The sequence below is a fragment of the Diabrotica virgifera genome, chromosome 3 (assembly GCF_917563875.1).
Source record: "Diabrotica virgifera virgifera chromosome 3, PGI_DIABVI_V3a".
Lineage (NCBI taxonomy): Eukaryota > Metazoa > Arthropoda > Insecta > Coleoptera > Chrysomelidae > Diabrotica > Diabrotica virgifera.
In genome coordinates, this window is record NC_065445.1 from 78,711,153 (window position 1) to 78,731,736 (window position 20,584).

The 20,584-nt window shown below is 32.9% G+C and overlaps 2 protein-coding genes across 2 annotated transcripts in view; one reads left to right on the plus strand and one right to left on the minus strand.

Annotated features, from left to right (window-relative positions):
• The window catches only part of LOC114327867 (cuticle protein 64), a 159,826-nt gene that overhangs the window by 21,695 nt on the left and 117,547 nt on the right, over nucleotides 1–20,584 (plus strand). The window lies entirely within an intron of this gene.
• The window catches only part of LOC114327870 (methanethiol oxidase), a 39,486-nt gene continuing 24,605 nt past the window's right edge, over nucleotides 5,704–20,584 (minus strand). Inside the window, exons 6-9 of the mRNA XM_028276583.1 lie at nucleotides 16,460–16,554; nucleotides 15,382–15,498; nucleotides 10,443–10,782; nucleotides 5,704–5,881 (exon numbers count right to left, since the gene is read on the minus strand). Of these exons, the coding sequence (XP_028132384.1) occupies nucleotides 5,833–5,881; nucleotides 10,443–10,782; nucleotides 15,382–15,498; nucleotides 16,460–16,554 (601 nt within the window). The 3' untranslated portion in view covers nucleotides 5,704–5,832. The remainder of the gene's footprint in view (nucleotides 5,882–10,442; nucleotides 10,783–15,381; nucleotides 15,499–16,459; nucleotides 16,555–20,584) is intronic.

The following is a 20,584-nucleotide window of genomic DNA, read 5'->3' on the forward strand; positions in this document are numbered from 1 at the left end:
CTCATAAATCGTATAAAAAGCTTCAATATGGCATTCGCTGAATATGTCTAACCTTATTGGTTGCTTAGAAAATTGCAAAATAAATCATAAATATTGAGTTTTTATAAATATTCGTAACTTAGGTAAAAATTAACTTAGAATCTTCTTATTACGCGGAATGCCGAGACTTCTTGTAATTAAATTATATTTTAAATTTCAAAGAAATTGGTCAAATAGTTTAAAAGTTATTTAATTTATTTTTTCCAAATTCATTTTTTTTGCAACACTATAAGTCAGAAAATTATGAGGTTACAATAATACTTCGGACAGTTTATGAAAGAAGAACATTTATACTATTACCTTAATTAAAAATAAATGACAAAAAATAATTTTAAACAGTGTAAAATTATTTTGCAAAAACATGTCCATTTTTTGCTTACTTATAAACAATTAGAATAACTTTTTAACCGTTACCCGTAGAAAAATTATTTTTTCATATTTAGAAAGACTGAATTTTTATACACATTTAGAAAGAAAAACAACTGTTCTAGGACATTTAGGGACAAAGTTAGCCCCCCTATTTTTTTAATTCACATGTTTTTGCAAAATTATTTTGCAATATCTATAATTATTTTTTGTAATTTTTTTAAATTAAATTAATACTGTAAATTTTCTTCTTTCATAAACTATCCAAAATATTACTGTAACTTCATCATTTTCTGACTTACAGTGTTGCAAAAAAAATTAATTTTGGATAAACAAATTAAATAACTTTTAAACTATTTGACCAATTGCTTTGGAATTTAGGGTGTAATTTAAGCACCATAAGTCTCAGCATTCCATGTAATAAGAAGGTTCTCAGTTAATTTTTACATAAGTTATGAATATTTATAAAAACTCAAAATTTATGATTTATTTGGCAATTTTCTAAGTAACCAATAAGGATAGACATATTCAGCGAACGCCATATTGAAGTTTTTTATACGGTTTATGAGTTTATTACTCTCAAATTTGTTTAAAATGCCCAATTTTTTAGTAAGAGACGAAAAAAGCGAAAATTTACCGTTTTTTGATCTTCATTTGTTTATAACTATGTATATCATCAAAATCGGCTGCAGGAAACATATAGGTTATTATTATAGATGACCATATTACTCGAAAAATTTGGTTTTAGCCTGGAGGGGGATGTGTCACCAACACGATATTTTTTTTCCTTATTTCTCTGAACTAATAACTTAAAAATTTAAATAACATTTAATGTCTTATTTACGAGTTTGACAAAACCGGTTAGTCCGAAAATCGACAAAACCGGGTACCCGATTTTATCAGACCTGTTGTTACTTCCAGTTTCTGCAGTGGTTTTTTTGCTTTTAGTTAACTACAACATGGTGGCTTCTTCTGTTGAAGAAGCTAGTTAGAAAGCTAGTAGAAAAAATTACAAAAAATTTCCAGTCGTAAAAAAATTAAAACTAAATGAACTGGACAAAAAAGAATGTGTGTGTACTTTGTACGCATGTAAGAAGTTATACTTCTATTATATGATTTCTTAAAAATAAATATACTTTAAACAGTTTGTTTTAATTTTTTTTAAACACCAAACTAATTTTGTGCTTACCGCTTAAAAAAAATAAAAAAAAAAGTATAGGATTGCACTGGATTCGAACTTAAGACCTCTCGATCTCTGGCCGAATGCTATACCAAATACGCTACGAAGACTGTGTGTGTATCGTTTCGAACGTACCTAATGACAATTCACGGTAACAAACAGACAAGGTGATGTATAATAAATATACAATAAAATGTTTTAATAATACTCATCTTACTCCTGATGAAGACAAATCCAAACACACAGAAATTATAATAAATATATTTACTAAAAACACTAATATATTCTTTTCACACCTTTTCTTGCACTGATATATTTATAAATAACTAGAAAGATTTAGCAACTAAACGCCATACTGTCTGCGTGCGCATGCGCGCAGTATTATGAAATTTTACTCTCAATCACGCCTAAAGAAGTAAAACTTCAAAAAAAAAGAAAAAACGTGGTAAAAGGGGCTGCACCAAAAACAAAATTTTGGAGAGTTTGGAGAAAGAAAATAATAATGACGATGCGGTCGATGGGTGTTATATTACAATTAACTATTTTCAAATTATAATGCGAAGGAAGGCTGGATAAAATGTGTGTCTTGCACCAAATGGGCTTATGACGCCTGTACTGCCTATGATGATGTAGATGAAGTTTTTATTTGTGACTCCTGTTCATAGATTTTCGATATTTGTTCACATACTTTTAATAAATATTTTATTTTCTGCCCATTAGTCTTTTTACATGGTAATTAAGTTACTACCCGGTTTTATCATACCGGTTGGACAAAACCGGGTATTTTGCAATATTTTCATAAAAAAAAATTAAAAATCTAAGAATATTTTTAAAAATTGACATTGGCATATCAAACTTAAGTCATTTGAGAATATTTCAATCTGCAGCAAACATTTGCTACTCTCACATAACAAAAGATACAGACGGTTTTTGGAGTGGTACCCGGTTTTGTCCAACTCTCCCCTACTAACTACATTCTTATTTGCCATTAAAATATGTAAATATAATAGGTATTTGGTAGAACCAGTAGAACCTAAGATGAGATTAGGTGATGCTGAAAACACTTCTGAGCAATATAGCACTTGATAGCACTTTCTTAGAATATCCTTAAAAATATATTCTTCTAATACAAAGATGTGCAGTAGTACGTTCTAAGTATAAAATAGAAGGTTTATAGCACTTCCTTGGAATATTCTAAAAAGTACCTACGTTCTTAGTATAAACTAAAAAGATGTGCAGTAGTACGTTCTAAGTATATAAATAGAAGGTTTATAGCACGTCCTTGAAATGTTCTAAAAAGTATATTCTTAGTATATACTGAAAAGAAGTGCGGTAGTACATTCTAAGTCCTAAGTATATACATAGAACGTTTAAGTACTGTAATGTAGTATATACTCAGTATGTGCTCTGCACATTCGCAATGGTAATTACGCATATTCTCAGTATATACTTTTTCTGAAAAGTATGTTCTATGAATCTACTAAGAACATGAAATTGTTATGTGGGTTATTTGTTCTTCTTTTCCATACGTCGTCATTGTCCTTTGCTTGTCCATATATCTTGCATACTATCTTTCTTTCCCATAGTTCCAGTTTCTTTGTATTTTTCTGACCTTAACGCCCAAGTTTTGCTGCCATACATAACTGAATATGCACAATTGTTTTGTAAATCCTGATTATTGTATTCCAGGATATTAGCTTCATCGTTTTGTTTAGTGCTCCTACAGCTTTACTTTCTTTAGTAATTCTTTTTTTTTTATTACAGTATCTTGTTCGGTTCCATTTGTAATCGCCACTCCGAGGTATTCGAATTGATCAACTTTTTCAAATAAGAAATATTCTCTACTTCTAATATTGTCTACTTCCTTCTAGGATCACTTTTTTAATGTTTCTTTTAAGGCCATTTCCACTAACTCTTTTTAGAAATATATAAATGCCATATTTCTCCATTACTTTTCTCACTGTTATATGTCGCTCATCCGGAAGGAAAGTGGCACAACTCAAAAAATGCATAATGCCATTTAGGTATCTTGTTAAATTGACTCCAAATATCCTATACTTTTACCAGTAAAAATGTTACAAATGTTTTGTTTAGTGCTCCTACAGCTTTACTTTCTTTAGTAATTCTTTTTTTTATTACAGTATCTTGTTCGGTTCCATTTCTAATCGCCACTCCGAGGTATTCGAATTGATCAACTTTTTCAAATAAGAAATATTCTCTACTTCTAATATTGTCTACTTCCTTCTAGGATCACTTTTTTAATGCTTCTTTTAAGGCCATTTCCACTAACTCTTTTTAGAAATATATAAATGCCATATTTCTCCATTACTTTTCTCACTGTTATATGTCGCTCATCCGGAAGGAAAGTGGCACAACTCAAAAAATGCATAATGCCAGTTAGGTATCTTGTTAAATTGACTCCAAATATCCTATACTTTTACCAGTAAAAATGTTACAAATATGTTTACTCCAACTTCGAAAGATTTTGTAAGTGGCGGTAGCGTCATTATTCATTTGGCGGTAAAATTAATACTTTTATCCTGGAACAATGATACTTTTGAGGTTATGATCTGACGTTCGGCGTGAACGTATCGTTGTTTATCACGAAAACCGTTGTATTTTTCGTTAATGTTTAAAAAAGTGACCAATATTTTAAAAGCTAAGTGACTGAACTCAAAATTTTATCAATTTTTTCTTTGTTAAATCAGATATCAACATAGTTTTTTTGGTTTAGCTTCTTACACAATTACAAACATTCACTTATCGCCATACCCATGCAACCAAATAATATAAATTCCCATAGAAAATACTTAACCAAATAATGTTTAGAAAACGTTGAAAAGACGTCATAATTATCACCAAAACACGTCAGTTTATCACGTTTTTTTCGAAGTCGAAAGTCACGTGAATTTGTCCCACCATAACTGACATCATTTTTGTCACGTTTTAAATACGTGGTATCAAAAACGTAGTTTTAGGTCGTTTTTAGATTTATTTTTCATTTTATAGTTTTAAGAGGAAACAGTAGCGATCAACAGGTAGCAAAAACGCGTTCCAAGATTGCGGCTGTAATTTTGAATATTTTTTCGAGATATTTGGCACACGTATTTGTAATATAATAAAGAATGGCGGTACAGAGCCCAATTTGAAAAATATATTAATATGTGGAGATTACTCTGTAATTAAATACAATATTAAAAAAACGAGTCTGTACCGCCATTAAGAAGAACAAAAAAATACACTTTCTTCAAATAAACTTTTTTATCCGATGCCTAGATTTTGTGTCATTTTGGAACTACTAAAATTTTTTATTTCATTAGTAGTTCCAAAATGACACAAAATCTAGGCATCGGATAAAAAAGCTTATTTGAAGAAAGTGTATTTTTTTGTTCTTCTTAATGGCGGTACAGGCTCGTTTTTTTAATATTGTATTTAATTACAGAGTAATTTCCACATATTAATATATTTTTCAAATTGGGCTCACCTGAGCAAAACGAATGAAAATCTCTTAATTAACACGTTTTTTCAACTAAATATCTAAATGAAAAGTCGTATTTTACCAAACAAAGCACGTAAACAATAAATGAAAAATTTCTTATGATCATTAATTTAACGTTATAAACATGAAGTTATAAACGAAATCGTTTGGAGTCAAAGTCAATAAGCTCCTCCCACTTTTGTGACCTCAGACTAAGGCTGTCCGAAATAAAAACGTTTTTTTAAACGTATTTTAACTTCATTAATCTTACGTATTTAAAATTACCTACAACTACAAAAGACGTCTATATGACGTAATGTTCAAACACGTGTATATATTCAACCAAAAACTGACGTTTCCTCGACGTTATTGACGTCACTTGGTTGCCTGGGTAATATGATAAAAATATTATTCTTTGTTTTTAATTTAAAATTTTTAGCAGTTACCGTTTAATAATGATAGTTAAATTAAGATCTAAAAAATCTATTTTTGTCTCTTCTGAAAAATGTTGTTTTTTGAGTTGGGACACTTCTCTTCCGGATAAGCGATGTATATTTGATATATCATACTGTATCCTTGACACATACTCATTTTGATTTTGATATTTGGTATTTGATAATACTCTGGTGAAAAATTTACATATATTTAATCTCATTTTATTGAAATAGCTTTAAGTAAAAGACAATTTTTTTAAACAAATATTACAAACAAAATAATCCTAAGTATAAAAATTAAATATATATTATCTCTCTTCAATTAAATTGTGATTTCATTTAGACGCCAACCAAATATCTGAAGTGCAGTCTCCTCCAGGATACCTATCAAAATAAAAAAAAATTAGTTGGCTTATCTATTTTTCAATTATAAATAAAAACTGGTTCAGGTCAATATTGTATTATAAATATAGAAACATTTTTATTTGATTATTTCAGTCCAATTTTATAAAATTTTGAGATATCTTTGTCGTTCATATGTTTTGGTTTTGGCCTATTCCACGGCAACCTATCCAGATCTATTCTTCTTCAAGTACCATCTCCATGACGGCAATCATCATAGCTATTCAGACTTTAGAGACTGCTACTCGCAAAAGTTTATTCGATGTAGGTACATTCGAATCCATTCCTCTTTTCTCTTTGTGGAAGTCTTTAGTATTTCACAAAGTAAGTTATCAATCGAAGTAGCACAGAAAACGACAATAAATATCGCTCCCATACCACTAGATTGTCAACAGGTGGAATACTTTTTTTGGTTACACCTCCTGAGATTTTAAAAATTTATAAATCAAACAGAATGCCGAGGAAATTAAGAGGAGAGAATTTTAAATAATTCACAACTCATCTGCTCAGCGTGGTAGTCCTACCACCTGATTGACAACAGGTGGAATACTTTCTTTGGTTACACCTCCTGAGATTTTCAAAATTTATAAATCAGACAGGATGCCGAGGAAATTAAGATGAGAGATTGGTTACACCTCCTGAGATTTTTAAAATTTATAAATCAAACAGGATGCCGAGGAAATTAAGATGAGAGAATTTTAAATAATTCACAATTCATCTGCTAGCTCAGCGTGGTAGGACTACCACGCTGAGCAGATGAGTTGTGAATTATTTAAAATTCTCTCCTCTTAATTTCCTCGGCATCCTGTTTGATTTATAAATTTTGAAAATCTCAGGAGGTGTAACCAAAGAAAGTATTCCACCTGTTGTCAATCTGGTGGTACAGGAGCGATATTTATTGTCGTTTTTTGTGCTACTTCGATTGATAACTTACTTTGTTTTTCGGTGGATTGCTCTAGTTCATCCGTGACATTTCTTTCTTTGCAATTCGGAAGGGCCCAAAGTATGATACGTGGAGAAATCGGAGAGAAGAGGATATAAATACTCCGATTTAACCAGAGTATTATGCAGCTGCTTCATTTTCGTGTTGCAAAGAAATTGAAAATGTTTATACATCTTTAGTTTTTTATTACAAGGTTCCAGACAATGTTTTAGTCGATTCCAGTACTCGTCAATATCATTGGTCTTTATGTTGTGTCTATTGTAGGAATTTTTAGGTCTTTTAATGTTTTTAAGTGGAGAGCAATCCTGGCGATCAGTCGGTTGTGATCTGTGATCTGAGACCACGTCTGCTCCGGGATATGCTCTCACGGCTTTAACAGCTTATATATAATATTATATATAATATATATATATATAATATATAATATATAATATATATATATAATCTCTCACTTATCATAATCTAGCCTATTTGGTTCCTAACTACTTTCTCCCCAGTGCCGGATTAACCATTAGGCGGACTAGGCACTTGATGGGGCCCGCATCCCAGACAAATGCATTAATTAATATTTAATTATTTAAGCAGTTATTAAAAAAAAATTTAAAATGTTAAAAAAATCAAATAGGGCTAACTGAGACAAAAAAAATAAGAAAATGGTTAATTTATGATTTCCAATCAAACTCAGTTTTTTGCCTTGTCTTTTGTCAAATATCAGAAAAATACAACCGACTTCAAGACAAATTAAGCAGTTATCTTCAAAGGCATTTTTATATTCGATGTTCTAATCATTCCCTCAATTTGGAAATCAATTTTGCAAGCAAATTTTGATAAAAGCTGGTAATTATTTTGGTATGGTACGTTTTTTTTAAATTTCTACCCACCGATGGGCCTTATAGTTCATTCACTCACGATAAAATATTGCAAAACCTCCGGATTTTAAAGAACCTTTGGATTTGAAACAAGAGCTTGGATTGACGTGAAATTTGGTATAAGCATAGCTAACATGTCAAATAAAAAAGTGATATTGTGCCAATGTGTGTTTTTGCTCTACGGTTGAGTCCACCCCTTCTCGGGGGTGAAAAAATATACCGTCAAAATACGTCCGGAAGTGGATAAATTGACTAATTCTAAGCAACTTTTGTTTAATAAAGTTTTTTCATCAAGGCAATACATTTCGAGTTATTTTCAAGTGAATATTTTCATTTTCAACAAAAAATAACACGTTTTTAGACGGTTTTTCGCAAATAACTCAAAAAGTAAGTATTTTATCGAAAAAATAGTCTTAGCAAAAATATAGCTTTTAAAAAATTGAAAAAATGGTGTATGTGTGCAGTCTGTAGACCCAGTAGAAGCAGAGTTATAGCTAATGAAAAGTAGGTTCTTATTCGTCAAATTCCAAATCGAATATTTCAACGTGAAATAATCAAAAAATGAAGCACTTTTCATGGAAAACTCATCATAACTTGTTTAAATGTTTTAAAAAAGCATTATTCTTGTTTTTTAAAAAAATTTCTGTCATAAAAAGTAAGCAAGATATGCTCAGAATAAAGTTGATCCCATTTTTTAGATATAAACAACTGGTGAAAATAACCCCCTAATTAGCATCCCAAATGAAATTAATCCTTACCGCTTCACAAGCTACTTTACTTATGTATTGTTTATATGCTCTGTAAGTTTTATCGGTATAAAGTGCTTATTTATAAAAGGGCTGTAGTAGAAATTAAGGGCTTGAACAAGTCACTAATCACGAGTGTATGCAATTTTTTTTATTTAGCTTAATGCCTCGACAACTAATGGCCATTGTCATGGTACAGTGGATTTTTCCAATCAGGTACCTAGTGTAGTGGGTAGTGTGTGTGTTGAGTAAATGTCTTGTTACTTAGCAAAGTCGTCATTGTTTTTGCAAAGAGACGCTAATTGTATCCGAACGTCTGCGGTCCCTCCGGTGAGTACCGATTCCACAAGGATAGAAACTATTTTCATTTATTAATTTTTAATAAATGAAAAATTCTCTACCCAGGGTATGCAAATTTTGAACAGTCATATCTTAACCAATTTTTATCTTCTAAAAAAGCAATCTGAAATATTAGAAAATCAAAACCTATATTTTTTACTCTTTAAGAATTTTGGTACCACTAATAATTTTTAAGTTATTTTAAAAAAAGGACATTTTTTTTCAAAATTTCAAAAATTTGTTTTACTTTAAATCCCAATATTTTGAAATATAAGCACTGTGAACCGATGAAACTTACAGATCATATAAATAATATACTTATAAGTTTATTCAAGATTTTCCTAAATTTTCAAGATTTTTGTGCCAAAAAAAAGGAATCAACATTATTTTAAGCTTTACTTGCTTAATTTTAATACTTGAAATTTGTTAAAAAAAAAACAAAAATAAAACTTTTTTAACACTTTAAAAAAGTTGTGATGATTTTTCACTGAAAAGTGCTTCATTTTTTGGTAATTTACGTTGAAATATTTGATTTGGAATTTGTCGAATAAGAATCTACTTTTCATTAGCTTCAGTTCTGCTTATACTTGGTTTACATACTTCATACATACACCATTTTTTTTTTTAATTTTGTATACGCTATATTTTTTCTAAGAATATTTTTTCGATAAAATACTTAATTTTGGAGCTATTTACGAAAATCCGTCTAAAAAGGTGTTTTTTTTGTTGAAAAATTAACATCACTCGCAAATAACTCAAAAAGTATTGATTTAGTGAAAAAACTCGATAAAACAAAAGTTACTTAGAATTAATCAGTTATCCATTATTTTGAATGTATGTTTTTTCACCCCCGAAGGGGTGACACTCATGCCCAGGGCACAATCACATATCGACATAATATCTCTTTTTTTCTTTGGCATATTAGCTATGGAATATTGATGAGAAGTTGTTGCGAAATGTAAAAAAAAAAGAAAAATGATCTTTTTTACATTGTCGTAATTTATTTTTGAAGTAACTACTTCCCAAAATAACATAAATATCTGTAAATTTGTTTTAAGTAAATGGTCGATATAAAGGGCAAAGGGGCCTACTTCTTATGGCCGCCTAGGGCCCCATGATGCCTTAAACCGTCACTTTCTCCGATGTATCTGCAGCGATCTCCATGCATCCAAACGTATGTTTGGTTGCTTAAAAATGTATTTGTAATAGTCAAGCTCTGCTCTTGGCAAAATTGTAATAGGCTGTCACCTTTCTCGTTGTGATATCCCCAATCTATTGTAGTCCTCTAACTCTAGATTACATTCTCTAGCCTGACCCTTTTTAAAAAGTCTAATAACTTCGAGACTGAACCTTCAATGTAGCTCTTTGTCGGTGGCTTTTCTTAGCCTAATGCAAAGAACCGCACATTTGTTAGGCTGCCACACTGATGAAAAAATGTGCTCTGCCGTTTCACCTTGTAGGTAACACAATCTACATAGCTCACCTTCTGCTAATCTCATCAGCTGTAACTGTCTATTCAGCATACAGTGCCCTGTTAGCAGACCTACTATGGCTTTGACAGCTACTCTGTTAATGTCTAATTTCAATAAGGTACATATTTGTTTTGTTACATAAATTAGGTTAAAGAATAATGTTAATGTATTTACCTAGGTTCATGTGCCAAAAGTGGCCCGTCGGGCCCTTCTCCAAAATCAACCAGGAAGTTCTCATCAAGCTTCATACCGCCGTTTTCGTGGTTTATATCAATCTTCACCATCTTTGTACCATTCTCTACAACTTGGGGGTAGAACTGCTTGTCCCAAGGAGAAAGCACGCTAGATGTTATATAAAGTCTCTTACCATCAAGCGAGAGCTGCATCATTTGTGGTCCTGCTTGGAATCTTTTACCTTTAATGTAGACTGGTTTCGGTTGCTCTTTTAATTCCTGGTCTTCTAGAACCTTAAGGTCTGAATCGCTGAGTATTCTGCCACCGAGGAAAATCTGACCTAAAAATATAACAAGAAACTAATTTATGGTAACACAAATGTTCGCAGGATTAACTGCAGGGTTAAAAGTGAGGAGGAATTCGAGCAGAATAAAACTTGTACGAAAAAGCTTTATTAGCTGGCGTTCTGTATTGTGCAGTAGAAGTCTATCATTAACCACACCTCTAAAGGCGGGCACTTTATGTCCCAATTAAACCCCGGTTAGCTAATCAGAGACATGTTAATAATAGACCAGGCTAGGGATATGCCACTCAATGCATCGGGGTTTAACGCCAATATCAAGTACGGTGGTCTAGCTATCTTTGTCTGTCGTACGAGTGTGAGCGTATCTACCGAGAGGTGGAACTAATGGAACGATACAGACACAGAGCCAGCGGTTATCATATGCTAGAGAGAGATAGACAGACCACGATAGATAGTTACGCTATGTTTCGGACCTGGCCTAATCTACTTATTATTAGAGGAAAGTCGCCAATTATAGAATACTATTTTGTTTTGGGGATATAAAAAAATACCGTTATAGAAAATACCTTTATGAAAACAGTTTAATGTTATAACAAATCAGTCATACATTTTTATGTACCTAGTAATTAAAAGTCTTCTATTAAATATCTTAATTAACAAAATAATATAGAACAAAAAAAAAACAAAATCCCAAATGAGTAACCAAATATGGAATAGGTACCCATATATGGAATATGGAAAGTAAATCTGGAGATAAAAAGGAATGCAAAAACGATAGAGCGTTGACGCCTAAAAACGGTGTGACCATATATACAGGGTGTAACAAAAATACAGGTCGTAAATTAAAGTGCATATTCTGGGACCAAAAAAAGTTTGAATGAACCTAACTTACCTTAGTACAAATATGCACATTAAAAAAGTTACAGCCCTTTGAAGTTACACAATGAAAATCGATTTTCTCGAATATATCGAAAACTATTAAAGATTTTTATTGAAAGTGGACATGTGTTATTCTTATGGTAGGAGCATCTTAAAGAAAAATTATAGTGACATTTGTGCACCCCCTAAAAATTTTATGGGGTTATGTTCCTTTAAACCCCCCCAAACTTTTGTATACGTGCCAATTAAATTATTATCGTGGTACCATTAGTTAAATTTAATATTTTCAAAACTTTTTTGCCTCTTAGTATTTTTTAGATAATGCAGTTTTTATCGAGATGCGGCTTCTTTTTTAATATGTTTACATAAAAAAATTATGGGGTGTTGTACCTTTAAATCCCCCAAATGTTTGTCTACGTTCCAATTAAACTATTACTGATGTACCGTTAGTTAAACACAGTGTTTTTAAAACTTTTTTGCCTCTTTGTATTTTTTGGATAAGGCACCTTTTATCGCGATGTGGCTTCTTTTTTAATATGGTTTAAAATATGTATACCTAAAAATGTAAATCCTAAATAATTTTTCATATTATTTACCAAGTTCCATAATCGTACTTAACCATATACAAATATGTGGTGGATTTGACAAATATTCAAAATATCTCGATAAAAACACCGACTTATCGAAAAAGTACTAAGAGGCAAAAAAGTTTTCAAAACATTGTGTTTAACTAATGGTGCTACAACAATAATTAAATTGGAACGTACACAAAAGTTTGGGGGGTTAAAGGAACAAAACCCCTATAAAATTTTTAAGGGGTGTCCAAATTTCACATTTTTTCTTAAGATACTACTGCCATAAGAATGCCACATGTCCATTTTCAATAAAAAATCTCTAATATTTTTTGATATATTGGAAAAAATCGATTTTAATTTTGTAACTTCAAAGGGCTGTAGCTTTTTTTATGTGCACATTTGCACTAAGGTAAGTTAGATTCAATCGAACTATTTGTGGTCCCAGAATATGTGATTAAATTTATGACCTGTATTTTTGTTACACCCTGTATATTAGTGAAGTGTAGGTATTAGCTAAAATATTGACAAGCTCGTTAAGGAAAGCTCGCCTCGCTTCGATTTCAGCCGGGCTCGTCTCGAAGCTCGGTTAAAAAGAAACAAACCGGCTTGAGCTTGTTATCCGGCTGTATGACCGGATATCCCTAATAATATAGCAGGAGACCTGAAATCTAGAGGGCGCTGGATGGAGATTGCTCAAGACAGAAAAGAGTGGAGTCGGATAAAACCAGTGATGTGGGAGGGAGAACTCCCTCCCACATCACTGGATAAAACCCACGAAGAATTGTAACACCACGGAGTAAGTAAGTAAGTAACTAAGTCTGCCAGTGGCGTGCTGGAGCTTTTCAAGCGGCCCGGTGATTCTATAGAAAAGCGGCCTCCCATCCTTATTTTATTTTCTATTATCATAATTTTTATTTCTTATTTATAAGACAAAAATACTTCTTCTTCTTCTTTTTGTATAGACATGACTCTGTCTGTTTTTTCAATGTGCCTCTAGTAAGTTGTCGTTCCATCGTTTTCGTGGTCTTCCCACTGATCGTCTTCCTATTGGGGAACCGTCTCTCGCTGTCCTTACTACTCTATTTATTGTCATTCGGCGTATGTGGTCATTCCATTCTATTCTTCTGTTTTTTATCCAGTTATTAATATTGTCCATCTTAAATTTCCGCTGTATATCTGTACTTCTAGCTCTGTGTCCCAAAGAGTCTTACCATATATTTTTCGAACGGTTTTTTGTCCTCTCTGTCTCAGGTCGTGTTTCTGCCGCGTATGTCATTATTGGTCTTATGACTGTTTTGTAAATTCTGCCTTTCATTTCTTTTCCGATACTTTTATTTCTCCATATTGTGTCATTCAGACAACCTGCTGCTCTGTATGTTCTATTTACTTGATCTTCCACTTGTGTTTAGAGTCTTTCGTAGCTAGATAGTGTGATGTCTAGTTATTAAAACTCCATCACTTGTTCTATTAGCCCTCCAGCTCCAATTTACATCTTATTGAATTTGCTGTTATAACCATGCATTTTGTCTTTTTTGGGGAAATTAACATGTTAAATTTTCTGATAGTTATGTTAAATTGGTGCAGCATACGTTGTAAGAAATGTTTGATCTCCTGCGAAGAGTTGAGTACGAAATCAATAAAGTTGGTCTGAAAATCAATAAAGCTAAGACAAAAATAATGGTGGTCGACAGATTCGACACTATTCAACTGACTAACATGTTACAGGAATACCAAATAGTAAACACCTTTGTCTATCTCAGGTCTAGTACAACTGACGATGGTAACTGTGAAGCAAAAGTGGAGACGAATTGGTATTGCAAAAAATGCGACGAGTCGACTAACTAAAGTTTGGAAAGACAGATCTATCTCTCAAAATATCAAGCTGAGACTGGTGAATGCCCTTGTATTCTCAATATTTCTATACGGAGCAGAGACTTGGACTCTTTGAGTCCCAGTGTGGTGCTTTTGAGAGCGGATGCCTTTGAGATGTGGTGCTGGAGAAGAATGCTGCGCATACCTTGGACAGCTCATAGGACAAACGTTTCCATTCTAAACCAACTCGAAATTAGAAAAAGTCTGTTCACAATATGTTTGTAACGAATTCTGCAATTATTCGGTCATGTGGTTCACAGAGGTGATGATAGTTTGGAGATATTAATTGTTTTTGGAAACATTCCGAGGAGAAGATCAAGAGGACGATCACCAACTAGATGGTCCGACCAAATTAAGAATTCAGCTGGAAAGTCATTCTGCAAAGCACTTAGAGCAGCTGAAGATAGAGACCAATGGAATAAAATTGTTAGTAATATTGTAAGAAATCACGATCCTCAGTAATGGGGAAACGACAAGAGAGAGATACGTTGTAAATAATCTTCACTTTGAGACATTGCATCGTCTGCATAGCAGATTGTTTTAAGTTGTTTTTCCATTAATAGAAAATATTATAAAATCTATATTAAACATAAATATATTTCTAATGGATCTATCCTCGCTAATTTCAAGATAACCGCGATACATCGCCTGGTTCTGTCCACTCAGTAAAACCGAAAACATCCAAAAATACTTAATGAACTTTTCCTAGAAACACATATCTAAGAAAATATACATACATATACAAATTGCTGAATCGTATTTTCTGTAAAAGTCTGCGTGTTTATATTATCAGCCGAATAATACCTATTTATTCATGGCTCAATTGGCCATCTTAATTTTAACCGTTTTGAAATACAGGGTGTGTATAAAACAGTCAACTGGAATTAATGCAATATTATTCAAATGGCTCGAACAGAACACTATGTATGGAAATAAAATATTTTTGAATTGTTTTGTTAATATCATTCGATTAGAAATTAAAAAAAAATCGTTACATCCAAAATTTTTGTGAAAAAAACTTATTTGACCGGCCTCAGTAGGACGCGGCCTCTCGGTGATTGCACCGATTCATTTATATGGCCAGCACACCACTGAAGTCTGCCAGGAAGAACTAAAACAACTTGGTACTAAGTGCGTAGAACTATTGTTACCTAAAAGTCTTGTTAGACCAAGGTGCAGAGGCTAAATAATCTATATAACTTTCTTTAATTTGAAATATACGTTAAAGTTTACAAAATCAGACACTACCTTATAGAAAACTTATGTTTTTTTATATAAAAAACACATTCTCTTCTACGATTATGCTTACCAGTTAATTTTGGATGTTCTCTATCACTGATATCGTACTGTCTAACATCTCCATGTAGCCAATTGTTAAAGTATAAATACTTGTCGTCTAAGGAGATTAAGATGTCAGTTATCATTCCTACAAAAAAAGTCGCTTGTGTTAGTTTTTATTTCTTATAATTAATTATAGGAAACTGTTCTAGTAGGAAGGTAAGTGTTGGTAAATATTATAGAAACTGTTCTATAGTCAATCCCACCTTGACTTTACAGTATAGGGAACATAAGCAATGCAGTCCTTATGAGAGCTTTTAGCGCTGTGATGTCGATTTTATCAAAAATAATTTGTAATCGAACATTAAGCGTCGTTTAAACACAACGATAAGTCACAGCAACTAGTTGTGATGACAAGTTGAAACGCTGTTTAGACGCTGCGATTCAATGCGATACCACCTTCAACCCAACTCCAACTTTGATAAGTTGTGCGATGCACCGTTTACACACAATGATAAGTTGCAACAACTCGATTGACCTTGATAAGTTGTTTGATTTATCGCTGTGTTTAAACGACCCTTTAGAGAGATTAAATTAAAACTGTTTTATCAAGACAATCTACAATTTTAGGATTCGTATGCGTTTAAGTTTATTTGATATAACTAGGTTCACTTTCAAGATGCAGTAGAAATAAACAAACCAAGACACGTTAAATGCTACTAGGAGCACTCCCGAATCATAATTTACAATGTATAAACTTTGGAAATCATGATTTGGGATTTACAATGTATATACATTGTAAATTATGATTCGGTTGTGCTCCTAGTGGCATTTAACGTGTCTTTGTTTGTTTATTTCTACTGCATCTTGAAAGCGAACCTAGTGCAGTTATTACGCATATGAATACTAAAATTGTAGATTGCATTTCTAAAACACTTTTAATTTAATCTCTCTAATGTTCGAATACAAATTCCTTTAAGGACAAATCCTGTCCTCATAAGGACTGTATTGCCTATGTTCTCTATACTGTCAAGTCAAGGTGGGACGGACTCTAGTAGGTAGGTAAGTGTTGATATTATTAAAACTTGTATTAGATACATTTCATATACCTTGAATGTAGGGTCCAATCCACCCAGAAACTTTCTTTTGAGGGACGTCGATAACTTTATGTGCAGCCCAAGTACCGTCATCTTTACGATAGAACCTACAAAGTTATTAGGCATTAACAATCTGAGATATTTCAAATTTGTCAGGATGAATCTTTTAATAACATTTTGACGCAAAATCTAAAGTTCGCCCAGTGGCCTCAATTCTGTTCAAATGGTCCAGACACCATGAACAAAACTTTTAATGTATTTTTTGTAGTCTTTTAAGGTGTTGTCTCTTTTTGTGATTTTTTGGAAACAATTGAAAGAAAAATTTTTGTAAAAAAATGAATAACCATTTTCAATTTCGTTGCAAAACGAAAATACAGCCGAACCATATTCCAGTCCAATCAGAGAGTGCAGCAAGCAGCTCTACCGGTTTCAAAACTTATTAGTCTCTCATCAGGAGGCACATATGCTGCTCTCTCTGATCCAACCAAAACAAAGCGTGCAGTCCCGGATTGCAACGAACGAAATGGCATAGATGCCCTAACGGCAACTGCTAGCAAAAAGACTAAGTTTTCACTCTAATGGCATATAAAACAACATAATGCTATTCTACATCCCACCAGAATGAAAACACTCTGGTTACACCTCCGAGACTTCTACAATTTGCAAGCCGCACGGATGCTGAGACTAAGGAAGATGAGGGAATTCTACAATTTACAATTCACGTCCCATCTGCTCAGCGCGGTAAAGTTCCAACGAGAATGGTTCCCAATCCTACTCCAATCAGAATAAATGTAAATAAAAAATGAATAACCATTTTCTGCACGCTGGGGTTTGTTTTGGTTGGATCAGAGAGAGCAGCATATGTACCTCCTGATGAGAGACTAATAAGTTTTGAAACCGGTAGAGGTGCTTGCTGCACTCTGATTGGACTGGAATATGGTTCGGCTGCATTTTCGTTTTACAACGAAATTGAAAATGGTTATTCATGTTTGATTTACATTTACTCTGATTGGAGTATGTAGGCAATGAAGGGAACCATTCTCGTTGGAACTTTACCGCGCTGAGCAGATGGGACGTGAATTGTAAATTGTAGAATTCCCTCATCTTCCTTAGTCTCAGCATCCGTATGGCTTGCAAATTGTAGAAGCCTGGGAGGTGTAACCAGAGAAGGTTCCCATTGTTTTCATTCTGGTGGGATGTAGAATAGCATTATGTTGTTTTATATGCCATTAGAGTGAAAACTTAGTGTTTTTTGCTAGCAGTTGCCGCTAGGGCATCTATGCCATTTCGTTCGTTGCAATCCGGGACTGCACGCTGGGGTTTGTTTTGGTTGGATCAGAGAGAGCAGCATATGTGCCTCCTGATGAGAGACTAATAAGTTTTGAAACCGGTAGAGGTGCTTGCTGCACTCTCTGATTGGACTGGAATATGGTTCGGCTGTATTTTCGTTTTGCAACGAAATTGAAAATGGTTATTCATTTTTGATTTACATTTACTCTGATTGGAGTATGAAGGGAAAAGGGAACCATTCTCGTTGGAACTTTACCGCGCTGAGCAGATGGGACGTGAATTGTAAATTGTAGAATTCCCTCATCTTCCTTAGTCTCAGAATCCGTATGGCTTGCAAATTGTAGAAGCCTCGGAGGTGTAACCAGAGAAGGTTCCCATTGTTTTCATTCTGGTGGGATGTAGAATAGCATTATGTTGTTTTATATGCCATTAGAGTGAAAACTTAGTCTTTTTTTTTAATTTTTGTATTTGTTTGATCAATGGGATCCCTCTTTCGTAGTGGCACTTTTTAAATTTTGACCATAGCTCTGAAGATAGCTTTCTAAGCCAAAAACGCTCAGCTAGGAATTAAATATTTTACACACTATGAAAATACTTTTCATTTCAATTCATTTATTTGTTATAACTTTATATAAAATATATCATACTTTTGTAATCACTTTGTTAAAACCCATATATAAATTATTACTTAACTTCTGGGATATGCGGCAGATACCACAGAAATGGAATAGAAAATAAACAAAAAGGAAAATCAACTCGAATGCATAACCGACAAACGCTCCAAAATATAACGATAGAACAATATAACTTTGAAAGCGTGAAGAACTTCACTCTCTGGCTAGTCACCTCGCCTTAAAGTAATAACATTCGCGAAGAATTTGAGGGACCAATACACATTCCAATTAGAACATATTGTTACGTTTTTCTATGGATTCAGAAATTAAGTGAAGCGAACGTGGTTTCTTGTTCTTCTTGTAGTGCCTATCGGATATTAACGACTGCTCGGCTGCTGCGAACTGCTGCTCTGAAAATATTTGTGGTTATTGTGTTGAACCACGTACGTAGATTTCTCAGCCAGGAAATTCTTCACCTTCCTGGTCATTGTTTTTCTTCTATATTCCCTGTAAAATTAGTTGCAGCAGCCCATATCTCTCGAGCCCAGTCGGGATAGCATTTGACCTTGCATTAGGAGCTGCCCCAAATTTTACTTTGTCAATCTTTAGAGGGGGTCATAGTAGTGTAAATTTAAAATCTCGATTGAATTCCACCGTTGCGTTAGCCGCCATCTTGTTTTTAAACGAGAACCGTTTATGCTCAATATCTCCGCCATTTTCGACTTTTCGATAAAAAGTGCAGATACTGAAATTGTTGAAAATATGATTTTCTATAATTTCGTTTATTATAATTTTTTTCGTGCGGTCGATATTTTCAGAGTTATGGGGGGAAAATACTGACAGTTAGAGCATAATTATTGAATTATTGAATTATCTCGTTGATTATTAGTTTTACAACAAATATGTACGTGTACAAAAACGAAGAGAATTAAATTTTGTACAATTTTGATCTCTTCAATTTTTTTTTGATAAAATCAATATTTAAGGTAGTACGTACGCGGTAAACGTGCGAGGGTAAGACCTGATTGATTTTATAGCAATTGTTTTTGTATTCAATATTGCAACAGGGTCCAAAATTTAAGAAAATTGTTGGAATTTAAAAATATATATTAGCTGACAATAAAACCCGCTAGTTAATAAAATGAAGTGAACTTAATGCATTATATAAGATAGGTATTATTTATGTCTTTTATGTACTTAGTTTGGTTGGTGTTTCATTGGAAGTTTCAAAAGTTGTATAAAATATTATTCTCTTTATTTTTGTTTATGTACAATTATGTCGTAAAGTTAATAATAAATGAGACAATTCAATAATTATGCTTCCCCTCCGCTTCCACTATTTTCCCCTTTAACTCGGAAAATATTAATCGCATAAAAAAATTGTACAATAGAATATGTAGGAAATTGCGTTTCCAAAAATTTTATTTCCTACCGTTTTTGTCGAAAAGTTGAAAATGGCGGAGATATTAAGCAATAACGGTTCTTCTTTAAAATCAATATGGCGGCTAATGCAACCGCAGAATTCAGTCGCGAATTCAAAATTTACACTACTATTGATCTCCCCTAATGGATAGAATTATAAAATTTGGAGCAGCTCGGAAACAAGATTCAATTCAATAATTATGCTCCCTCCACCACTTTTTAATATTTTCCCACTTATCTCGGAAAATATCAACCGCATGAAAAAAATTGTTAAAAAGAAATTGTAGGACATCATATTTGGAACAATTTTAGTTGAAAATGGCGTAGATATTGAACAAAAACAATTGCTCTAAAATCAATCAGGTCTTACGCTCCCGCAATTACCGCATACGTACTACCTTAAATATTAATTTTAGCAAAAAAATGAAAGAGATCAAAATTGTGTAGAATTTAATTCTCCCTATTTTTGTATAGGTACATTTTTGTCGTAAAACTAATAATAAACGAGATAATTTAATAATTATGCTCCAACTGTCCCTATTTTCCGCCATAACTCGGAAAATATTGAGCGCACGAAAAAAGTGTAATAATAGAAATTATAGAAAATAACATTTTCAACAATTTTGGCTGGTATACTTTTTGTTGAAAAGTTGAAAATGGCTATTGGAAATGGAAATGGAGATATTGAGCAAAAGCCGTTCTCGTTTAAAATCAAGATGGCGGCTAACGCAACGGCGGAATTCAGTCGAGATTTTAAATTTACACTACTATTGACCCCTTCTACAGATCAGAAAAATAAAATTTGGGGCAG